The sequence below is a fragment of the Numida meleagris genome, chromosome 6 (genome assembly GCF_002078875.1).
Source record: "Numida meleagris isolate 19003 breed g44 Domestic line chromosome 6, NumMel1.0, whole genome shotgun sequence".
NCBI classification, from domain to species: domain Eukaryota; kingdom Metazoa; phylum Chordata; class Aves; order Galliformes; family Numididae; genus Numida; species Numida meleagris.
Genome location: NC_034414.1, coordinates 16,128,028 through 16,151,672, shown reverse-complemented (window position 1 = coordinate 16,151,672; position 23,645 = coordinate 16,128,028). Strand labels below are relative to the sequence as shown.

The 23,645-nt window shown below is 42.9% G+C and overlaps 1 protein-coding gene across 1 annotated transcript in view; it reads left to right on the top strand.

The window, feature by feature from the left end:
• Positions 1-23,645, top strand: part of LRRC56 (leucine rich repeat containing 56) — a 55,611-nt gene that overhangs the window by 30,947 nt on the left and 1,019 nt on the right. Inside the window, 9 exon segments of the mRNA XM_021402592.1 lie at positions 11,039-11,135; positions 11,391-11,588; positions 15,013-15,190; positions 16,825-17,016; positions 18,593-18,657; positions 19,723-19,856; positions 20,208-20,401; positions 22,587-22,965; positions 23,578-23,645. Coding sequence (XP_021258267.1) covers positions 11,039-11,135; positions 11,391-11,588; positions 15,013-15,190; positions 16,825-17,016; positions 18,593-18,657; positions 19,723-19,856; positions 20,208-20,401; positions 22,587-22,965; positions 23,578-23,645 — 1,505 coding nt within the window.

Genomic DNA, 23,645 nt, shown 5'->3' with positions numbered 1-23,645 from the left:
AATTCTAGATTTATGAACCGATAACTGAGAATAAAACATGGAGCCTGTTCTGAAAAGTGTCTTAAAACCTGACTTTCTTTTGTGATGACACGCAGTCCTTCTCTTGGTAATGTTTCCAGTAAAAGAACTATATTTCAAGGCCAATGAATTATTGCTTCTCCTTTGGCATATTGCCTGTATATTTTTTTTTATCAGATTGCTTTTATTCTTAATTCAAGGATGAATGAAGAGATCTGTTTAAACATGTCAGATAAAAATCTTTATGAAAGGGCTTTTGTATCAGATATGGAATCTCAGGAATTGGTTCCCATAAGTTTATAGCAGAAGCTGTTTCACCAGCTGAAGTGCATTTCCTTCAATTCAGCTCTAGCTGAGCTAGCAGAAGACCGATCTGCTCCCAGGGCTACTTAAGGAACTGCTTATTATACAGAGAAGCTCTTATATTTTAAGAGAGATGAAAACCAGAGACTGGAGAGTGAGGGGCCAAGATAAGTATGAGGGATATAGTGAAAGGAAAGCAGATTTCCTTCATCCAGAGTTTAAATTTCTTTGCTGCAGTCTGCATTGCATCCAATTCTCATATTGCTCCCACCCTACTGCAGTAAAAGTCCTCCAGAACAAGAAGATGGTAATCCACTAAAGTCATCACGGGAGAGTGGAAATGAGAGACAGTGGCCCTGAAAGTGCAGAGCGCATGCAAATTTGACAGTACTCATGCTTTTATTCTGAACCTTAGGATAGATAATTATTATTCCTATGTTTTTAGTTTGTTTGTTTTGTTTTTTTTTTAACACCAGCTCCTGGAGCCAAGATTAACTGCATCAGAGTCTGTGTATTCACCTTCTGAAAGGCTTCAGGCCCTCTTGACAGTGAAAAGATGACTGAAAATGTGAAAAAAGTGGTTTGAGTGAGGGTTTTGTTGATGATTTAATTACTTTTAAAAAAAGCAGAGCCAAACTAATTCTTTCTTAATTAGGGGCAAGGGCTTTAAACAAGTGTTTAAAAATACCTTTGCAACTTGAATCGAGATCTTTAGGAATTTGTAATTAACAATATTATTCCCTGGTACTCATCCAACTAAGAGTTAGGCAAATGCTCACCTTTTAAAGTCACAAGAAGTTTGACCTCAGTGGAACTGCTTACAAGCTGAAAACTGAACATTAGTCCGAGTGCTATCTTGGATCTGGACCAAATTGCACCATCCCATATAAGACTGAGCCATAACACAAATGACCCCAAAATTGGAAGTGCTGCTGTCAGAGAGTCTGGGCACCTACTGCTTCCTGGGCAGTGTTCTCTCAAACAGAAGGTAGAGAGGGGCACCATTCCCTTTAATCTGTTTGGGTTTTTTTGATTTGTCTTTTTCCTCTTTCCTCACTATTTTTCTCTTCAGTTTGCTTTTTCCTCTTTCAGCCGTTACTATTTTTTTATTTTTTTTATTTTTGCAATTAGAAGATTTCTATGTCCGATGTATGAATACAGCAGGTTTTGTGCAACAGGGATCTTTCATGATAGATAAAATTCCAAACTATTTTCTGAACTCATGTCAGATACTTAGTTTGCATTAAAGATGCAGGTGTTTGGCAACAGGTAATCTCTTAGTATTACAGTAGTGCTTACAGCCCATATTGAGAGATCAGGGTCCCATTGCATTACATTGTACTGACACTTGCAGTCAGAGAACTGCTGCTCTCACTAGGTCTGTCTGAATCTCTTCATGTCCTTATTTCAGTGCCCAGAGCAACGCTGCTTGCTTTTACACTTGTTCTTTCTGCATGGGGAAAGCATTTATTTTCCAATGCAAGTGGGTTTCTTTAGAAAGTGCTTCTATTGCTTCTTGCGTGTAGGCAGCTTGAAAGCCTTTCAGCAGTTCAGGTTGCTGTGAAGTCTATCTTAAGATATTCTTTGAGGACTTTGGGTGCTTTCCAGGAACTAGGACAGAAAGCATCTGAGTTGAAACTTAATCTCTGTATTAATGCCTGCGCATCCCTGGGAATATTGTAAACCTTGGCAAAATTGCTGTGACCTCAAGTTTTATTTAGCGTTGATGGTTTTAAGGACATTCATATTATTGATTAAAAAAAAAAATAATGATTTGGGGGTAGAAACGCAGCTATTTTTAGTTGACTGGATTATTTTCAGCAAAGCACGATTACCCAGTCTGCTTTCGGCCCTAGGGAAAGCTGATTCTTGTCTCCAGCACTCTACATTCTATGTAGCCTTCCCCTATTGAAGCTTACCTGTAACCCAGTGAGGTACAGAGGGCTCTTTTCCCATGTACTTCTCTCATGTATTGTTCTTTTGGGCGTGCTAGTAGGCATACCACAACACTTTTTGCAGTGTAAATGTGGCGAGTGAAATAGCAAATGAAGTAAATAACAGACAACTCTTGCAGCAAGTCTGTCAGCAAGCACCTGCGAGCTAAGGTAAGCCCATCGTTTAATGAATTGTCATGGCTCTTCTCTGCCCACCATCTGAATAGACACACCACATCTATCAGGACTCCAAGTTCCAGGAGAATGGAAGACTAGAGAGGTGGCAGTGAACGTTGTTCAGCTTTTCCCTTCTCTTGAGAAAGTCTAGGGAGGCATCCTGCCTTCCTCCTCTGCCATTTGAGGGTACAGTTAGCACCCAAGGGAAGAATCCAGCCCTTACTCTTTCAAGTTCAGCGAGCAGAGACAAGCACATGTATCCACATCTTTAAAAGCCACAACTGTGGCTCTCTCCCTTCATATACTATTTCTCTTTCCTTCATCAACAAAATACATATCATTCCCAAAGGGCACCACTGAAATTCTGTATTAGTCTCTGTTTCAGTCTTACAAGTACTGTTTGTTTACAAGTAGTAGCTAGCTAAGATGTGCCAGTTGCTTTTAGTGGTTGTGAAGCCTTTTGGGCGATCTCATACTCACCTGACTTCAATCTGTGGGATTACAGGGGCATCCTCACTATTTGAACCACCTGGAGATAGCAATGGCAGCACTTTACCCACAGATTACAGGAATTCAATCGCTCTGTGGTTGAGCCACTGGACCAAGACTTCAAACATACAACTCTGTTTTGGGGTTAGCTGTGGTTTCTTCATCTAGAAATGGGCTAGCTGCAGAAATTTGCCATGTCTTCAATCTCAGTTTTTTCCTTTATGTATTACCCAGGGGCAGACTCAGTCTTTTTATGAGTTATGTGCAAGGCTTTTCCTGATGGGATCCTGATCTCAGTTACATGCTCTGGACACTACTATAATATGATAAATAGCAATGTTAATGGTAACTAGCAGATATCTGGCAGCAAATAAATGCTTTATATACCCAGCTATTCAGGCTTGCAGCTGCTGTGTTTCAGATGTCAAGAGTTGGAGATTACTTATGGAAATACACACTGTAGTCAGTGGTAAGACAGAATGGATAATTGTCATCTGTGAAAACCCAAAGAGTTGGGTTGGGAAGCAGTAGTCATTAGGCCGTTGCTGGTGAAGTTATCCACCTTCCTTCATGTCCTCAACAGCTGTGGTCCAAGCAGCCATCAGGAGGGGCTGGCCTCACAGAAATAGGCAGGAGTGTAATGGTAGCATCATGTGCTGTGTTTGCAGGTTGCTTTGATTCTGCCCTCCGTGAGAGCTGCTTGTCTGCCTCTTGATTTATTGTGTATTTGTTTTGTTGCTTTTTTTGGGGGGAAATTATTGTGTTCAGTGGGAAATTATGTTTCCTGGAGTTTATGTTTCGGAAATTTGGAAAAGTCTTGGGAATTACCTTACCTTGGAGTGCAAGGTAAGTGCTGATTTGGAGAAGGGAAGGATGGGGGAAAGGAATGAAGCTCTTTGATTGTATTAATTAGTTGATAACTGCAAGCAATATATATGTGCAGTGAAGGTATAAATACAATTTCGTTGCACAACCAGTTCTAGTAATCTAATTTCTATCAAATGTTCTCCATATGGGATTTGATTTAGTTGTTCTCATTTTCTGTGGACACGTTACTGTAAGCTGAGGGCATGTTGCTATTTTTCTACCTGCATGCTTCTTTTTCTGTAGATTCATTTCTGATTTGCTCTTTGAACTTTTATCCCTTTGCCCTGAGATTGTTACAGACCTCATCAGATCTCTCTTGGATGGATCAGTACCTGCAAAAAGAAATACCAATATGCCTTTGTGTTTTAGGAATTGAGATTTGGGATTCAGTCAGCAAGTATCACTCACACACGTTGTTCAATCTTTGCCTTAAGCTGCACTATGTGTTCTTCATATGGAGAACCCAGAGACAAAGGTTTGGTAATGAAACCTACCACCACTTTCAGTAACAGACATCTTGTGAAGGATTGCATGTTTTGTTTTAAGAAAAAGATTTTTAGCACTGGAGGATCTTGGCAGCTCATTTGGAGCTTTTATGAAATATTCCTTCTGCTTAATCTACAGCATTAGAAATTTCAAGTGTTGATTTTGAAAGATGAGATCTGTACTCAATCAAAGTTGCAATATATCTGTCATGTTCTGCCAAAGCTCAGACCTGGAACGTCCTGCAAAGCAGGCACACAACATGTGCGAGACTTAGAAGGTATTCATGCAGGAAATTCAAAGTGCTGTGGGATTCAGTCCTACATTGTAAATAACTCATTCTTTAACCACGGTTTCATTATCCTTTACTTTTTATATGTAAACTTTCAACAATGAGAATGAAGGACTGCCAGATCTATAGGAAATGGCAGCAGCTCTGGGGCTCAACTGAGGGACAATTGATACATGGGTGTGACAGTTTTATTGTCTGAACTTTGCTCTACTTGAAAATTCCCTAGCTTTCATGGAGTGCGTAAGATGTAGCACTGTGCTGGGTTCTGCAGCATCACTGTAGCACAGCTTCATATTGAGTAAAAAAGGTCAAGGGCAAGTGTTGGCCTGCAGCATCACACTGGCAACCCCTGCTACTTGGATGCTGTGGGAGCTGACTTAAAGCAACAGATGGGTCATTGTTACCACTACTCTATCCCATAAAACACTATTAGGTAGCTAAGCTGACAAGTAATTTTAAAGATCAAAAGAATATTAAGAAAAAATCTTGTTTTCCTTCCCGCGCATGGTATATATTTGTGTGTTTAGAGAATCACTATTTGTGACTCCAAGTACGTCAACTTTGATCAAGCCCATTATTCTCCTCTAGCTTTTGTGACAGCAGCCAAAAATGAGAGCGTTTGAAATTAAAGCTGCAGGTCACTTTGCAATGCTTTTAACTTTAACAGAATTGAACGTCTGGGTTAGTTTGCGCGCAACAAGTAGTTACAGTGCAGATCAGTTCTCCATTTCATTTACGAAGACCTCTGTCCTCTTGGTCTCTACAAGCACTTTTGGTTAAAATGAGGTACAATCTGACATGGAGAACAAAGTGCTTTCACGTTAAATATTGCAGTTGCTAAGGTGAGTTCAATGAGCCAGTGAGAAGAGGCAATAATGTATGAAGAGTCCCAAGCAGTATGATGGCAATGGCCTGGCAATGTGGCTCGACAGCTGGGTTGCCTTCTGTTGTCATCTCCTGTTCCCAGCCACTGCTCTCACCTGGGAGCACACTTGGAACCCAGCGCTGGAGAGGGATGCTGGCAAAGCATAAAAACCTGGGTGCTGTCCTCATTGTGCCACCTGTGTGTCACAGGAGCTACATTTCCTCCCTACAGATCTGCCTGTGAAGTGTGAGGCAGAGGTCCACAGGTAAAATATGTTGTGCCATATCTTCGCCCCTCTTCCAAACCTGGAATTATATATATATATATAAAATATATTAAAATATTATATATAATATATGAATATAATATATATATATTAAAAATAAACAAACAAAATCTTGAAATAAAACTGTGAAATGCTGCCAGTGGCAACAGCACTGCAGCCCATGTGGAAAACACCTTATTCATTTGAAGGTTGCCCCCAAAAATGGGACAGCAGAGACACCCTACTGCCACCTGAGTACAATGGCTGCAAGGTGCAAGACAGAGGACATCCAAGCTAACAGCTGTAGCATCTTGCTACTTGAATTTTAAAGAGTAGGTACAAAACCAAGCAAGGGTGCAGTACAGTGAAGTATATCTCTGCAGCCAGCTCTTTGCATTCATATGCAAAGTTGGGCTTGATAGCAAAAGGACACAGCAAGGGACATGAGAGCATTGTCTTAGCACTGCTTGAAGGGTTGGGGTGTGTCATGGATTTGATCAAGGGCTACACGTGCATACAATCAGTTTTACAATTCTGAACACTTTGCAGCTATTCGAGAGTACAATGAAACTATTTGTAAGCTTCCTATTGGAACATGTGTTACTGATTTAAATAACATTCAGGCCTTAAAAGTTTTTGCTTCTGATGTCAGAATTATCAGTGCAACAGAATCATTGTGTACTGACATATGGACTGGATCGTTGTCATCACTGTATGGCTTGATAAATTCAGCTTGATCTCTGTAGATCAGTAATTCTCTTTCTTTACTTTGTAAGACATTAGCTCAGTCACTCTTGAATTCAGAATCCCTCCAATCACCAGTATGTTCACTTTGAGTGACCTTTAAAAATAAATACCAGCATCAAGCCCAATTTCAGATATATTGCTACTGCAGATTTATTTCACAGATGTGTGTGTGCTTTAAAATATTGTTCGCAAGTTCAGTGGATTTAGTGCTTTATTTATAGGTGAGTGATTCTAAAGCAATTTCCAAAAGAAACTATGATCTTGGAGCTGATGGATGTGCAGGACTGGGCTCTGTTAAGGGCAGTGCTGTTGTGTTTACTGGGTAGCTTGAGCTCAGTGGAGCTACTCGAGATTTATTGTAGTGAAACCAAGAACAGGATTTGGCTCTCTAGGTCTGGTCTCCATCCAGCAGAATTTTGGCTCATACAAGTCAATCCCTGAAGAACAAGGAGGCTGGATTAATGGAAGGACATGTTATTATTTCTCAAACTATTACTAGGTGCTGTGAGCCAAACTGTTCCTTGCCCCTGCGTTCTCCCTCTGGCTTTGGGGAGTGATGACAAGAGGGGAGCATCGCATTTCATGGGAAAAATCTTGAATGGTTGTGCACAAGTGGGAGGGTGTTGCCAAGACCCGCACAGAACACAGAGCTGTTTGATGATTTCCATTCCCTGCAGCAGTGTCTGGTGCTGGCTGGAAGTCCACTTTCAAACCCTTCTGTTCATTCATTTTCATGGGGGAAAAAAATTATATATGAGTATATGTGAGTTTGCGGTGTCACAATGAAACTAGGGGAGTCTGTGTTGGTTTCCTAGCACTTTTAGGTGCTAAAAATGTGATTGGGTGTTCCGCATATGTTCTGTAGGCAAATGTGCAGTTATGTGTGTGGAGTAATTCCTCCAGAGGACATTTGTTTGGTGACCTCAGAGACTAATCCTGTTTGCCACAATCAGAGTGATGACGCACACATTCTCACCCTGTGCTCTGTCTCTCTGTGTCAGACCTGACCTATACAAACCATTGCAGAATTTATAGCTGTTTTGCCCATTAATTCCTTGCCCTTCCTGTGAAGTTACCAGCTTCTGCGTCGCTTGGGATAGGACACTTGTCTACCAGAACTGAATTAGCTGATGTGTATATTAATGGAGCTATGTTTCCTCTGTAGCATCCTCTGGTTCCTTCTATCCGCTAGTTGTTCGCACATCATTCTTGCATGCACATGGTGAGGTAATGGCCTTAAACTGCACCAGGGGAGGTTCAGGTTGGCTATTGGGAAGCATTTCTTCTCAGAAAGAGTGGTGAGGCACTGGCACAGGCTGCCCAGGGGAGTGGTGGTAGACCACCCTGGAGGTGTTCAAGAACTATGGAGATGTGGCACTGAGGGATGTGGCCAGTGGGAGCAGTGGGGTTGGTCTGATGGTTGGACTGGATGATTTTAGAGGTCTTTTCCAACCTTTATGACTCCATGCGTGCTTACAAACCCACATTGCCCTGACCTCTGGAAGCTGTATGTGCCAGATGCAGCAGGCCTAGGCCCAGAGGCACTCCCTTCTCTTGCATGCTCTGAAGTTCTCCTCCCACCAGCCAGAATATTTCAGAAGTGTTTTCAGAAGTGCAGGTGCGTGCCGTTGTCTGCTGGGAGCTGCTTGCTCTGAGCTATGCTGCTGTTTAACCCTGCAGCCTTACAGCAGCCGTACTCTCAGGAGGGATCATCTGTGCAGTAATTAATGAGGGAGTTTTTCTGATACTGCAGTGAGATTGACACAGCTTCCAGATGAGCTTTTTGTTAGTTACCAAATAAAATATTTGCAGGTGCACTTTGCTGCAGTAATGTCTCAGACTGAGGATCACTCACTGTGGATGCGGGTGTAAAGGCCTGCAGGGCCAATATTTGACTGTGACCCAAAAAGTTCACCCCTCCAGCAGCCAGGAGAATGCGTGAAGATGCATTAGCTCATAATTCACAGTGAATACAGCGCTGTGCATGACTCTGTAGGCAGTGTAAGCAGGAGCCGGTCACGTTCATGTGCACTTGATTCAGCCAAAGCCAGCACTGGAATTGAAAACCGTAACTATCCAATTCAGGCACGGGGGAAAATATGTTTTAACTCTGGGACCATTTGACCTCTGGGTAGGAGCAAGGGCTGCTTCTTCCAAATGTATTTAGAGATTTTAGCAGAAGAAGGGATAGCTGTTTCTTCTCAGGCTTTGTGTAGAACCGCTTGGGAATGAACAAATGGCTTTGTTTCACCGTCCTGTGTGTTAACAGGAAAAAAAGCAATAATAACAAGCACATTATCAAAAACCCCTTTTGTGGTAAAACACCTGTAGGTAAGAAGTACAAGAGGACTGAAATCATGAATCATACCATGCCGCATCTAAGGGACTCACATTAGGATTGTCCTCACTTTTGCTAGTCCAATAAAAAGAGTGTCCATCAGAAGCACTTGCGTCAGCAGTGTGGCAATGGGAATGACCACTCTCATTGACTTGCATCCATTGGTTTACAGGAAAGATGATTCTGCACCAAAATTAGCCTGAAAATTGAAAAACTGATCATCACTCTAAGTGGGCTGTGAAGTGAGCAATATATTTCCTTTGCATCACTGGTGCCTGCTATATTTGAGCTTATTGGTGTATTGGCCTTGGTTGATGGTAGGCTCTGCTTTTTACATTTGATTTCATTTCTTTCTTATTATGGGCACGCAGCTTACAAATCTAATAATAATTTTCTGTAACTATTGCTTTGGAAGGCATCTGTTCTTTAAGGAAGCCTTGGGACTACTGTTTGCTCTGTTTATGAAATAAGCACTGTGTAAATAGTCCCTGAAAGATCTTTTACAAAGTCTGGAGACATGGTGACATACAAGGAGCAGCCTTTGACAGAGAGATGTGTCATCTGACGGAGATATTTCTGACTTGCTTTGCTTTGACCATTTGACCAGCTGCCCTGCCCATTCTTAAGAGGCCACAGAACCTTACTGAAAATGTTTGTATAGAAATATTCAGCACATGCTTGCTTACACCCTCTGCAGGAAGAGGGGAGCCCTTCAGGTGCACCACCAGCAGGTAGGGAAGGGATGAAGTGAGACAGGTCTGAATAATACCCATGGACAAACCATACCCCATTAGGCAGGGAGGTGAAAACCTCCCCTAGACCTGTTTGTTTCAGCCTGGAAGTTCCTTTCTATCCCTGTGTTTGGCAAATTGCTTGATAGATCCCCAAGCTTCTGGGGGTATTTTTCTGTGCCACTGAACTTTGTTTTGCCTTTTGCAGTCCCCTTTCGTCTGCCATGGTATTCATGCAGTGGAGAAACAACAAAAAGCACAGATAATGATACCTCAGTCCCACTTGTGAAAGCACTCCTGACCCTGTGGGCTGACTGGATGTGCAGCAGCCCTGGAGCATGCAATTTGCTGTGGTCTCTTTTGCTGCAAAGCTGCATCAAAGCTGCACAAAGTTATCTGAGGGCAGCGCAAAGCTGTTCTGTTTCCCCCTGGCCCATAGAGATAAAGCATAAATAAGCAAGCTGTTACATGTACTCCAAGATGAGAAGAGACCCTGTGACCATATTCTTTTATCTTCTGCAGTTTTTCCCTGGAAAATGCATTAACGTATTTATTATAAAAGATCACTAATCCACAATTTTGAAGTCCAAGAGCCTCTCTGTAGGAACTCCATTTGAGCCTCTGCCTCCTCTGATAAGCTGTCCTTGTGTTTAGTTGCCCACTTCAATTAATTTGTTCTTTATAATGCAGATAGTCTGGTATCACAGCTATGGGAAAGAATTCTGGGCTTTGGGTTGGCTTGGGACTTAATAAGGCAATGCATTTTATTATTATTTTTTTAATATTTGAGTAATGGCTTCATGCAACTTAATGTTACCAAAGACAGAAGGTATCCCCAGTTTGATTTGCCCCTTCTTTTACGTTTTGTGATGTCTTTTTCTACACCAACACCACTGCGATATCAGTGGAACATTCCACATACATGGAAGTAAGCAGGTCAGTGTGTGTTTCTCTGGATTAGGACAAGAAAGTTTGGAGTTCGTGCAAATGGTTCATTTTCTACATTTTGTTAGGGCTGAAAAGTGAGCAAATTGGATGGAAGAAATTATAATTTTCTGTGGATTGGAAAAAAATGTTATCTGGTAAGAGTGCTATCCCTTTCAGTTGCAAAAGCACAAAGTAGGTAACTCAATGGAAGTACAGGGTAAGATGACTGTGAGTAAGCCTAGGTATGTTAGTTTGGTTTTATATGTGTAGAGTAAATGGTGCCAGCTTAAGTAAGCCTCACTTAATTCTTAGCACTAGGTGCGATTTATGAAAGATCTACCATGACACTGAAGAATTTTTTTCTAGCAGAACTGGAGAGGGATGTTGGCATACAAGAGCAAGGATGTCTGTGGAAGAAAAGTTTGCATTATAATTGCATTTCCACCTTTGAAGGTGACATTTTTAATGACGTTTCTTGTAAAAAAAAAAAAAAAAAAAAAGTGTTTTGAAGAAAGTAGCAGTGATCTAATTCTAGGAAAAAGGAAGCAATTCCTGAGTTCATTTGTCCATTCAAATAGAGCTTCCATTATTTCTTTCATAAGGGATCTTGGAACCACACTGTCCCATCTCCACGTGCTATGGATGGCTTGTTGTGGGCTCTTGGATGTAGATGGAATCTCTGCCTGCAGCTCTCTAAAAGTAAGTATCAATGTGTCCTGCCAAACAATGGTATGATATCTATCTTCAGTTGATATTTTCTCTTTAATTGTTGTCCTTGTTCTCACCCTTTGTTTTTTAAAGGACTTTCATTAGTTCTAGGTGGCAACAGCCATATTTGAAAAACATTTACCTCCATCTTAATTTTATTCCATGCCGTGTAGTATTTTGAATATTTTGCAAATACTGAGTGTTACTAATGTGATTCTGTTAATACTTCTGTTTCCTTCTGCTGAGGAACTCTACATAGCCTACAACAAAATCTCAGACCTATGCCCACTGAGCTTTTTGGATCACCTTGAGGTTTTGGACCTGGAAGGGAACAATGTTGAGGACATCAACCAGATGCAGTACCTGGGGCTTTGCTGCAAACTGAGGAGCCTGACAGTGGAGGGTAACCTTATTTGTCTAAAGCCAAATGCAGAATCTGCAGAGGTGAGAGCATGGTTTGTACATATTATGTTAATTTCTGTAGTGCTTTTAAAATTTGAGTTGCAAACGAGTCTTTCAAATATATTAATCTGAGTGATGACGTGGGATGCGTTTCCTGTGTTTCGTTTCTGTAGATTTTGTCCTCTTGAGGATATTGTCTCCCACACAAGCGCAAATGACATACAAGGAGTTCTGGTCAGGAGTCAGGCCTGTTCCCTGTCAGTGTGGGACCTCCTACCTGTGAGAATGGGTTTAAACTAGAAATTAGCTGTTCTTCCAAGGGTGCCTCCTTGGCTTAGGACTCAACTGTGTGATATGAAGTCTTAAAGGAGGACCAAGGAGGGCACAGACCTTGGCTGTATGGATCCTTCCTGCCTGTTAGGGGTTTTTTACAGCCGGTTAGAAAGTAGCTAATGTTTTTCTTACGGGATGTGCAAACTGTAATGTCTCAATTAGATATCTCTCTTCAGGCTTTTGTATTCTTTTGGAGGATCACCTGTCCAATGGCAGTTTCTTCAGAATCACCGTTCCCCAAAATTGGATTTGATGCTTGAAGTAACTAGGAGAAGCTATATTAAAGGAATTGCTTGTTGTCCTTTCCCTGAAAGGGTTAAACTTCAGTGACCAAAAAGGCCTTTGTAAAAGCTGGAGATACAAAGTAGAGTGATTCATCTCTTACATACTGAAACAATAAAATCAGTTCTGAAAAGGTATTTTTGTAAGTGCAGGAGATTCTTTGTGTCACAGAGACAAAAACAAAGCAATACGTGATCTGCCTTGAGTTCCAGGGTGGTCCGCTCAAAAAGTGGGGAAGATCTAATTCTACGTGAACAGTCTCAAAGCTGTACTGCTCTCTTTCACTTTACCCTGCTTCAAAATATTAACATTCTTGAGGTACAACAGAAAGCACATGGGCATCTGCTCAGAAGGTAACTGGAAGAAAATTGGAGTTTAAGAAATTAGTCACAAAAGACTGTGTTCTTCGTTTTGGTCATGTGAGGTCTAACACATACCAGGGGACAGCTTGTAGCTGACATGCTATATACTATCATCCACACATACATCGGTAGGTAATAGACAGCTTTCACTAAGGATGGCACATCCCACAGTGGTGCCGTAAAGGTGCTGATAACACAGGAGTAAGAAAACAGGAGCTGGGGCTGTGTATCCACTGTGCCATGTTCCATGCCTTACCTGTGCATTTCAAAGGAGTCATACTCGTACCATTAATTTGCATGGAAGGATGAATTTGGTACCTGTCCTGGACTTAGTCTTGAAAACTGAGGTGCTATCAATGAAACTCAATAACATAGTAGATATGTGTATGTTTTGCATCTCCGCGTTTTTAAGATACAAGAGTTATCAGGATTTCTGAAATTACTGGCTTGATCATATCCCTCAGTAAAAGCAGCAGCAAGTAGTGCTTTAGTTATCTTAATTTTCCTCTCTGGAATCCCAAACACAATATTACACGCTCACTTTTCTGTTTTGAGCTGTTAGGAGTATACTTCAGAGACCACACTTGCAGCTGTTTATATTCACAGTGATTTCTCCTTCAACCTTTCTCTCTTGCTGAAGATGTAATCATGAGAGAAAAACCCAAATATTCCTACAATAAGGAAGCACTGCCTGTTTCTGGTGGATGAAGTCACCTAAAATACAGAAAAGCGTAGATATGCGTTCTGATACCTCAATGTTCTTGTTGTAGAGTGGCCCTTGCTAGAGCTCTGTAAAAGCTCTCCTATTTATTTGTTTCCAATGTACAGGATGGCCCAGCTAGATTTACTGCTCTTTGTTCATACTGCCTGCTCGCTCTCTGTAATTTGATTTTCAGATGAGCTCATCTTCCTCTGTTATCTAAACCAACAGCAACAACCCGATGATAAATGTTGCAGCCTCTCTTGCAGTAATGTACCATGAGCGTAACATGATGCTCTGCTCGAGCAGGACATGGCTGCAGATTGGCTGCAGCCCAGGCTCTGCTCAGAGCACATGTGGTACATGGTAGCGTGGCAATTGGTTGACTCATTTTCTAAATTAAGATGAAAGGCTCAGTTGGAGGAGTGTGGTGTCTGCCCCTTAACAACAACAATTACACGCTTTATTTGGCGAGCTCCCTCTGCCAGCCTTGCTGCTGTGCTTTGTGGAGGGAAGGAGTGTACAGCCATCCAGCTACCACCAAAAGATTTCTGTTCATGACAGCTCTGTGGGGTTTTCTAGTACTGCTTGTAATGTCCTAGAAAGCATGACATTTATCTGCATCAAGCAATTCATTTATAGGTGGCTGGTAAGTCTCAGGGAAGTCACCTATTCATATTCTGCCACAAGCAATGCACTCTTGTTTTATACTTACTGAAGTCGAAGGAAGCGTATGAGATCACCACCACTTTTTATTGCCATTTGTTATCCAAGACTATTTTCCACTGCAGTATTTCCTCTGCAAAGCCGAATGCCCCACTGCCCTGAGATATTGCTAAACTTTCCCAAAGATGAAAGTGCCATGTGGAAATGTCTTTCTACTGCTGGAATCCACTAAAACAGCCCAATGCACAGTGTGCACTGAGTACAGTCCTAACTATTCTGGATTTATCTTGCTGCCTTGAGGTCCCAGGCATTGGCATGGGTTCATAAATGATTGTAGTCAGTGTTGGTTCCACCCACTTGTACAGAAGGGGGCTGCATCCATGCTTTCCCCACTGATTGTCAGTGAGCCCATGTGTGTAGAGAGTGATAGTGTTGTTTTTCCAGCGCATGGAAATGAAATCCCAAAGCAGCCCATTTTAGCCTCTTGTTCACCTGCTGTTGGCATGCAACCTCCAGCAGAAGCCTAGTTTGAAATAAGTCATCTCTTCTAATGATGTGTAAAATCACACGCAAATACCCTGAAGACTGCCCCAGAAAATCAATGCAGCTCATTCACTGCAGCTTGTTTATGGTTGTGCCTTCATCCATCAGCAAGCGTAGCTGCACTCGTAACGTGTTTTCAGTCTTGCTATCACCTTACTGTTGATGTGGCAGCCACAGAATCACAAAACCAGGGGGAGAGGCTGGACAAGTGCTGAGGATGCCCATCCTTTCTGTGCACATCAGGTGAATGCGTTCACTTCTGTACAGTATACGTAATGTAATAAAGATAAATTTCAAAGTCATCGGCAGATAAACAGCAGAGGGGCCGTGAACGGGGGAATGTGTTTGCATTCAGAATGTGCTTGTGATCAATTTCAGTACAAATTATATGAGTAAAAAGCACAGTGAAAGGTAACTCCTGATGTTATTTATTTCTGTTGAATAAGGCAGATAGGTTTAGTTCATAGAGGTATTTCAAAGTATATGGCAGTAATACAAATTGAACACTGTTGTGCTGCTGATGGAAGTCCACAGTCTGTTAAACAAACTGTTCAAGTGATCACTTTCTCAATTTCTCCAGGAACTAGATTACAATTACAGAGCTGAAGTGAGAAAACTCATTCCCCACCTGGAGTATTTGGATGGAATACCAGCAAGCCAGACTGCTGTCCTTCCTTCCAATAAGATGAATGAGGACTGGCTAATCATCAAGGAATCCATCAAGGAGGGTGGTTTGCCCAGAGACATTTCATGGTTAGGTACGTCAGATTTCCCATCAGGGTTCATTTTTCAGGTTATGAAGTGTGAAAAGGAAAGCAAAGAGCTAGCTGGCCTCTTCAGAGCCAAAGCTTAATTGCAGAGAAGTGACAAAGGACTTTGTCTTCTTCACTTGGGAAATGGGGAAGCTGGAATTCAGCATGGTGCAGATTTAAATGAAAGCTGTTCAGTGCTGGCCGCCAGGATCAGAGAAATGCAAATGACTTATAAAGCATCAAGAAAATCCAGCAGTAGCTGGGAGCCTGTGCTTACTATTCTATGTGACTAGAAGAAGCGAAGTTGGGAAAATGTTTCAATAACAGCTGCTCTCAGCCCTCTTTCTACGGTAGGAATCAATCCCATGTCACATGGAAGTAGCAGAATTTTCTACTCCAATGTAATAATGGCAAAGGCAGTTTGGTCACCACTTCCTAATGGCTGCAAATTCCTAGCAACTGAGCTTGCATGGTCTTGAAATACCTCTATTCCACTTTCTTTTTCTCCGTGATTAAGTCCATTATATTCATTAGGATAGAGTAAATGGTTTGAAAATAAATCTTTTGTCCCATTGCTCGTAGCCTTGGTTATAGTTCAAATGTCTGTGCTTTTACATATCGTGCTACCTGCACTTTACCACATCCCATTAAATATTACAAAGTATTTCCTATAACTGCTCCTGTTGCTTCCCATTAACGCGGGCAATGTCATTGGCTTCCTGACCCCCATCGTTGCGATTTGCCTGCCAACTGTACTCCATTAAAAATTTAGTTTGTTTTGGAATAAATACATACGTTCGTCATTTATTTAATCCCTGCAGATCCAAATCATTAGATGCAGTAGTACCTATGGTAGTGAAAAAATCCATTAAAATCTCATCCCTCAGTGATCCCGGTTTGGCAGCATCAACTGTGGTTCAAAAAACTAGTTAACAATGTGGACTGAGGGAATGAGCACAAAATTTAGAGTTTGTGTTGTTTTCTAGTGTAGCCAGACTTATATTTTTGCCTTTGGCTATAAACTGGTAAGTTCACACGGTCAGGTTTAGGCATCCCCATGTTTTCTTCTTTCCTATAGCAATACAGACTCCCGTACTTTGCATCCACTGTGTGTTTCATGGTTCTGTAGGAACAACTACAGCCAAGATATCTTGAAGGTCTCTAATGCTCAGCTCTTAATTAAATGACCGTATTATTACAGTGCCAATTGCTCCACTGTAGAGCTGCTAGATGCTCAACACTTTAAAGTGCAAGCTATTTATCTAGGCACTGAAATGAAATTTGCTCTCCTACAAATTAGTGGCTGCACATGCTGCTGGCGCAGCCATGCTATGCTCCCTTGACAGCAGGCATTTGAGCAGGTAGGAGTTCAAGGCTCTATCTGCCTCCACTAGCTTTTGTGTAATCCGCCCTGTCCTGTACCACTACAAAATTCAATTATCACATTTCTTTCTGGCGTGAGAATTACCTGTCTGGAAAAATCTATCACTGCAATTCCCAGGTTTCCATAACTCGTGTATGTGGTTTGCCCTAACTGATAACTGGTAAAGTGGCTGTCACCACCAGCATTGTGTCTGCACGCCATGGTGATGGTGTGGTTTACAGCCACTGCGCTTACACTGGTGAAACTTCTCTCTTAGGTCCATCTGCAATGGCAAGGCAGCCTGGATCCAGCCCAAGACCTCCCACAGCTTCCAGACCTGGAACTGTGCTATGGTCTGCTAGTGCAGGAAGGTGTAGCAATTCCCATCTGTTGTACAACGGCTCTCCTCTTCCAAATCTCCCTGTTTCTGATGACCTGTTTCCAGATGACTCCAGTGATCTGACACATGGTAATGTAATTTTTTAATCTTGTCCTTTCCCACACCTCCACCTCCGTCTGGATGTTATTATTGCTGATGAAAACTTGGATGCCTTGAATAACACCCAGCCGTGCCACTGCTACATCAGGTTCAGCTTACATGAAGAAACCTGGGCACATATTGTAATGTGATCCATACAGTCTAGTTCTCTAGAAAGGCATGCTGATGCACATTGGCTCCCCAATGGACTACACACTGGAAGGTACAGTATGTGTTCTGCAGACTCATGGGATCACTACTATCAAGTACTACTTGATGTATCACTAGTACTTGCCCAGAGAAGCTGTGGGTGCCCCATTCCTGGCGGCATTCAAGGCCAGGTTAGATGGGGCCCTGGGAAGCTTGATCTGGTGAGTGGCAGCTCTGCCCATGGCAGTGAGGTTGGAGCTCAATGATCTTTGGGGTTCATTCCAGCCTAAGCCATTCTGTGATCAATGACTGTTTCCTTTTGGGTTTCCAGTGCTGAGTCAGTAAAAGGAATCAGTTCCCTGGCTTCACACGCCTGATCTACAGGCTAGCCCAAACCTCAGTTGTGCCAATGCCTACTGTGCCCTGGCAGCCTGGCTCTGCCACCTTGAAGCACCGCCACGTTAGCATAAATGGAAGAGAGGATGGAGGGCCATGTGCTTCTCAGGTTCATTCAGTGTGAATGACATCCAAACTTTCTCAGCTGCATCCTTGTTCTTCTGGGGGCAGGTGACAGCATGGGCATGACACGGGTCAATTAAATCAAAGCGGAGAACAAAGATGTCTCTGAGACCGGCTGGCTGGACTCCTGGGGACAGCTGGCTGGAAGGAGAGTTCACTTTCATAGGAAATGCAGGACTTCCCAAGGAATCCTTCCCACGTTTCCCTGGGAAGACTTAGATTCTGCAATTCCAGCATCTCTGATGGGGCAGATAGGAAGAGATGGTGTTTGCCTCTCCCAGGCACCAGTCTCACCTCAGTTCCTGACTGTAGGTAGGAGTTAGGAGGATGAATGGGATGAAGCTGTGCAGCATTGACAGCTAAGTGTACATTCAGAAAAGTGCCTGGAAGCTGAGTACAGCTTGCCAGAGAATGAGACCATAATTTCACATGTACTTTTATGTGCTAGCTCTACTGATAGAGGCTCTTTCACCTAATGCTCACTGCTTCTTCCCTCTCCTTTGCTGCCTTGTTTCTTGTTTTGACAAGAGCATCTGCACAGGCATATGGGGACCTGATTCTGCTTGAGATCCAGCTGAAAAATGACACAGCAAAACAAAAAAAATCCATATTCTGTTTCAATCTGGATCTGTTCCCTGCTCTTACTCACCACCTGGCCCCACAAATGTGTGCACTAGCACGGTGGGGGAGGCAGGACAGGGGCAGGAAGAAAGAGATTCTGGGAGGAACAGAGAAACTGCCTCTTCGCATCAGTGTCAGCCATGTGAGCTGACATTTTGAGCCTACACCATAAAATATTACATCCCTCTGTATGCAGGAAATGATGGTGACTGATTTCAAAGACAGCAAAATTTGCTAAATGCTGGAATGATTTATTTATTTTTTTCTTTTCTCTTAGGACTCACCCAAGTTATATGTGGGAACCCTGTCAAGGCCCTTCGTGCGAGGAGGCTAAAGCTAGGTGTATGTTTTTACTGTACACTTTATGTTCCTGCCTGGTCACCCACGTAAATCTTACGATAAACTGAGCTTCCACTGTGGTTTGGGTGGCTCACTCTCTTCTATGGACCCGAAGCCCCCCATTCTTATCAACCTGACTGATCTTAGCCCAAGTCAAAATGGCAACATTTGACTGAATTTCTACAGTAACTATTTAGCAAAAGATTTTTCAGTGGTTTGATGTTGGCATAGTCAGGTCTATGAGGTCACTGCCGTTGATTAAGTAAATACAATGTGTGTTGTTCTCAACCATGGGGCAGTCCTGTGGCCACACAGATCAGCCTGTTCCTGTCAGCGGGTCAGTAACTGTGGGAGAGAACACCCATGAGATGTGCAGTCTGGCTCACAGGGTTAGCTCCTGTGGTCCCTGAGGTTCAGCATGGCACAGATGCATGGGTCTAAGTTCAAACAGGCTGTGCTAAATCAGAGAAACAGCATGTACAGGTCATCTGCATCTCTGCACTGTCTGCAGCTTCTCATAATGCTGACAACAGATGTGAAAGGACTGCTGGAAAAGAATGCAGCTCTCCCGTTTCTCTCTTTTGAAACAAATTTGAACATTTGATTGTATTGCTGTGTTGTAGACTGGGGTGTGAGAAGGGACTACAGCCATGTGCTGAATGAAAGAGTGACCTGAAAAGGGTGGCTCTGAAGGAGGGGTGGGACACTGGAACAGCCTGCCTAGGGACATAGTAGAGTCACTGTCCCTGGAGATGTTCAATAAACATTTAGATATGGTACTGAGGGACCTGGTCAGCAGGCAGTATTGATGGAAGGTAGGTGGTTGGACTCGGTGATCTTAGAGGTCTTTTCCAACCTCAGTGATTCTGTGATTCTGTGAATGACTCAGTATTTGCAGTACTGGTCTTAATGTGCCCATTGGCATAGATCCTACAGGCTTACGTTTGTTTACAGGAGAGCATTGTAACATAACATATAACATTATAACATAATATAATAATCCACAGTGAAGAAACAGAACTGGAGGAAGTTCCTGAGGTCATCAAGACTACTTGTGCTATTTTTCAGCCGCCTGCAGTGAGCCCCTTGAAACTGTGCAATCTGAAGATAGAAAACCCTGACATCTCTGTAGGAGGAGGAGATCTGAGCCAGGAAGATGTCTTCTGTGTGCCGAGAGTGTGGAGAGAGCAGCATAAGTGGTGGTGAGAGTGGCAGAATTCTTGTTATGCAATAGAGCAGGGATTAGTTTTCTGCAGGAAAATAAAACAAACTCTTTGGCCACCTGGTGGCAGTTCCCTGTGATAGCCTTCTGCCTTCCCACCCTGCAGACTGGGATGGCTCTTCCCTGATGGGAAGCCAGTGGGATGGGGGAAGGAACGCTTTCAGATGATCAGACATAATGTTTGATCCATTTAGGATGATTTTGCATATCTGCAGGTAAGTGGCAAAGCACTGTGGCTAAATCTACAGTCTCAGTGTTTGCCTGCACTTGGCTTGCTGCATATTCTCAGCTCAAGGCTATATTCAGTGGTGAAACACTTCCCATTGTCCAGGTGCCTGCACACAGCTCAGCAAGAAAGAGCCGTCCCAGCAGCAAAGGTAGCTACTGATGATGAGGAAGAGGATGAAGGCTGCAGCCCAGCCAACAGCGGTGAGGGTGAGCTGAGGGGCACCTCTGATGAGGACCTCACTGGAGGGATTTCCCCTGATTCTTCTTGCCAGTCCTGTCTCTCACGGTCCTCCTCAGGTATTGGACCCAAACCTCTGGGGAAGGGTTGACTCTGTGTAGGGACAAGTGCTACTGACTGTCGAGTGATAGATTTTTTTAGGAACTGCATTGCTTTATTGGGTCTGGCATGTAGTGTCTGGTCAGGATATACTGGCCAACTGTGTTGACCATCGGTTAGTGTATCTCAACACAGATCTGTAGAATTAAGGGAAATAAAGCTGATCTTACACCACCTTAGCATTCTGGCTAGGGGAAGGATGTGCCTCTGTCTTTCATCTTGTGTCACTGATTTGTGGCAGTGTCAGGTGGGTGTAAAATACTGTTGTTCTAACTAAGCTGTTTTACCCCAGTTGGTACTGATGCAAGTAATGTCTGAGCTGATGATTAAGGTGCAAGTGGGCAGCTGGGAATTCTGGGAAGACATTCAGTAGAGTGTTTAAAAATGAAATGTGCTCTTCTGCTCAGGAAGAAAGCCAAAGACCTCTCTGGAATTGCACTTACATGAATGAGAGCAGAGTTGTTGAATATCGTATTTAAGCTTATTAGAAACATTAATAATGGTTATTCCAAGTACCTATCAAGTAGAGGAGATTAAAAAAGTATGACTTAAATCTATTTCCACTGTTAATGGTCACATTTTTTGCTTCAGTAAGTATTAGTGTGTGAGATGTGGTTTTACATTTATTTCAAGGGCTAAACGAATCTATTAAAAATTGGGGAAAATATATAATATTTTTTCCAAATATATTTCTAACAAAAAATGTAAGCATCCTAATTTGAAAAACTAATTGAATAATTCAAAGTCTCTCTGTATAAAATGTAAAGTAAATGATATCTCCTTAACAAGAATAGAAACAGTTTGGAAAAGTCTGAAGAAATGGCCTATTGTCCAGTGACCACAAAAATCTTAGACCACTATCTAATGATCTATTTAGATTTAAAATGATTTTTAGATCTAATGTGATTTCTTTAGATTGAGTATGATTTGCTGTGATCTCATCCACTTTTTAGATTTAATAGACAGTGCTCCAAACATCTCCCAGTGTGCCAGTGCCACGCCTCATAGAAGTGGATGGGCATAAGTGTAGTTGTTGAGATCTGTCACGATTTGGTTACAAGGTTGATTGAGTGGTCTGAAATCTGATGTCACCTGGGGATGGGATGAGTGACCCAGATCCCAAATCACAAGCAACTGGCCCTCATGACCAAGGTTCATATAGAATAAACACGAACACAGGAGCCTTTAGTCACTGTCCCTAATGAACGTGCATGTTTTGAAGAGCAGATAACTGATAGAAGTTTAACAGCTGATTGACTTTATTCAGCAAGGTACCTGAAAACACACTTGACTTCTGTGAGTTGAGACTGTGTTTGAAGATTTGGAGAGCATTTAACTGTAGAAGTTTGCCCTACTTGGTGTAGTTTTCTGGGAGTAGAGCTTGTTGCTAGAAATAATCCTGACCAGGAAAGGACAAGTCATCAGAGCTAAACTGCTCCTATTTAAAAGTGTATGCAGCATCAGGTCTATATAATCTGCATGCTTTGGAGTCTTTCAGTGATATTTCAGGCTCTGGAGTCAGGCATGCCATTCTTACAGTGTATCTTTAAAACAAACACAAAAAACAAACATCAGATTTAGTCATTTTTAAAGCCTATAGTGTGGTGGGAAAATTTACATGGTTACCTAAGCAGTAAAATGCATGTCAGTCGTTAGGAGAGATAAACATGAATTTTCTGTGCCTGTGTTTGGATGGCACGTTCTTTAGATAGTGTTCCTGCCACGGATTCTGCACATCAGGCAGTTAGGTGCAGTTGGGTCTTTTAATAGACAAGCAACTGGATCCCTGCTATATATAGAATGGTTTTGAAGCATGTACGCATGCTTTCTACATTTGTAAGTCGCCAGTAAGAATTTTCTTCTGTGTGTTGCACCTGAGGATTACATGGGCTAAAAAAAAACGCGGTTCCACTCATCTGTGATCTTTGTGCATTGAACTTTGGAGAGCTGGATGGAGAACTCAGGTGCTTAAAACAGATCAGGGTGAGCACTGGCCAGGAATGGCGCAGGTGTGGTTGGTCCTGCCTTGGGACAGGAGGATGGGGTAGTGGGTGTGGTGGTGATGAGTTGGCAGTTGGACTAGATGGTCAGTCATTTAGCAATATGATGAAGCAGTAAATTGCTGTGCTTCTGCCCGTGTTTCAGATTCGTTACTTGCTCAGGAAGGCACAGTGTTCCCCAGCCAGAACCGCTGTCTAATTCCATCTCCTCCAAAAAGCCCTTCACCTGCATCGCTGATGGGTTTTGCAGCAAGACCCTGGGAACTGAGGAACCACAGGGTGAGGTGCCTGAAGCTAACCAGCCCAGAGGAGGGCAGGCAACCCCAGCGATGCCAGGCACGGGCATCTCAAGAAACTTCAGCTCAGCCACTAGGCAAGGGCCTCACTCTGCTGAGCCTGCACAGCGCACCAGCAGCACAGGAGCTTCTGCCCCTCAGCCCCCAAGGGCAGTGCCGGCCCGATGGCAGCCCTGCCAGGCAGAGGCCTATCTCAGGACCTGCAGCTGTTGGATCAGCAGACATCAGGTATGTGTGCTGCCAGCACTACCATTTTCTTGAGCACCTCCAGGGGCGGTGACTCCACCTCCTCCTGGGGCAGCCTCTTCCAGTGCCTCACTACTCTTTCTAAGAAATTTTTCCAAATATCCAACCTGAATCTCCCCTGGAGCAACCTGAGGCCGTTCCCTCTTGTCCTCTGGCTGTTACCGAGGAGAAGAGCCTGCCCTCCGCCTCACCACAATCTCCTTTCAGATCATTGCAGAGAGTGACAAGGCCTCCCCTGAGCCTCCTCTTCCATAAGACTTGTGCCCCAGACCCTTCACAGCTTCATCGCCCTCTCTGGACGTGCAAATTCTCTGTTGCAGAGGATTTTAGTGGTACTCATTTGAGTCTCCTTGAGTAAATCCCTGAGAGAGCTCTTGACAATCCACTGTGGTTTATTTCCTTGAGATTTGCATCAACCCATGTTAAAAGACACTTAGAAAAATAATGTAGGCATCAGATAAGTGTCACATGCACCAAAACATGGTTATTTCTAGATCTTCTTACTGTAAGGTTAGCATTGCATTGCTTCTTTGAATGCAGGTATCCAGATCCAGAGTGTAATGCCACTGTGATGTTTTTCTGTCTTTTCTGCAGTCCCACCCTGGACAAGAGTCCCCACAGAGTGACCAGCCATCCCCAGCCGGTTGTCCTCTCACCCACAA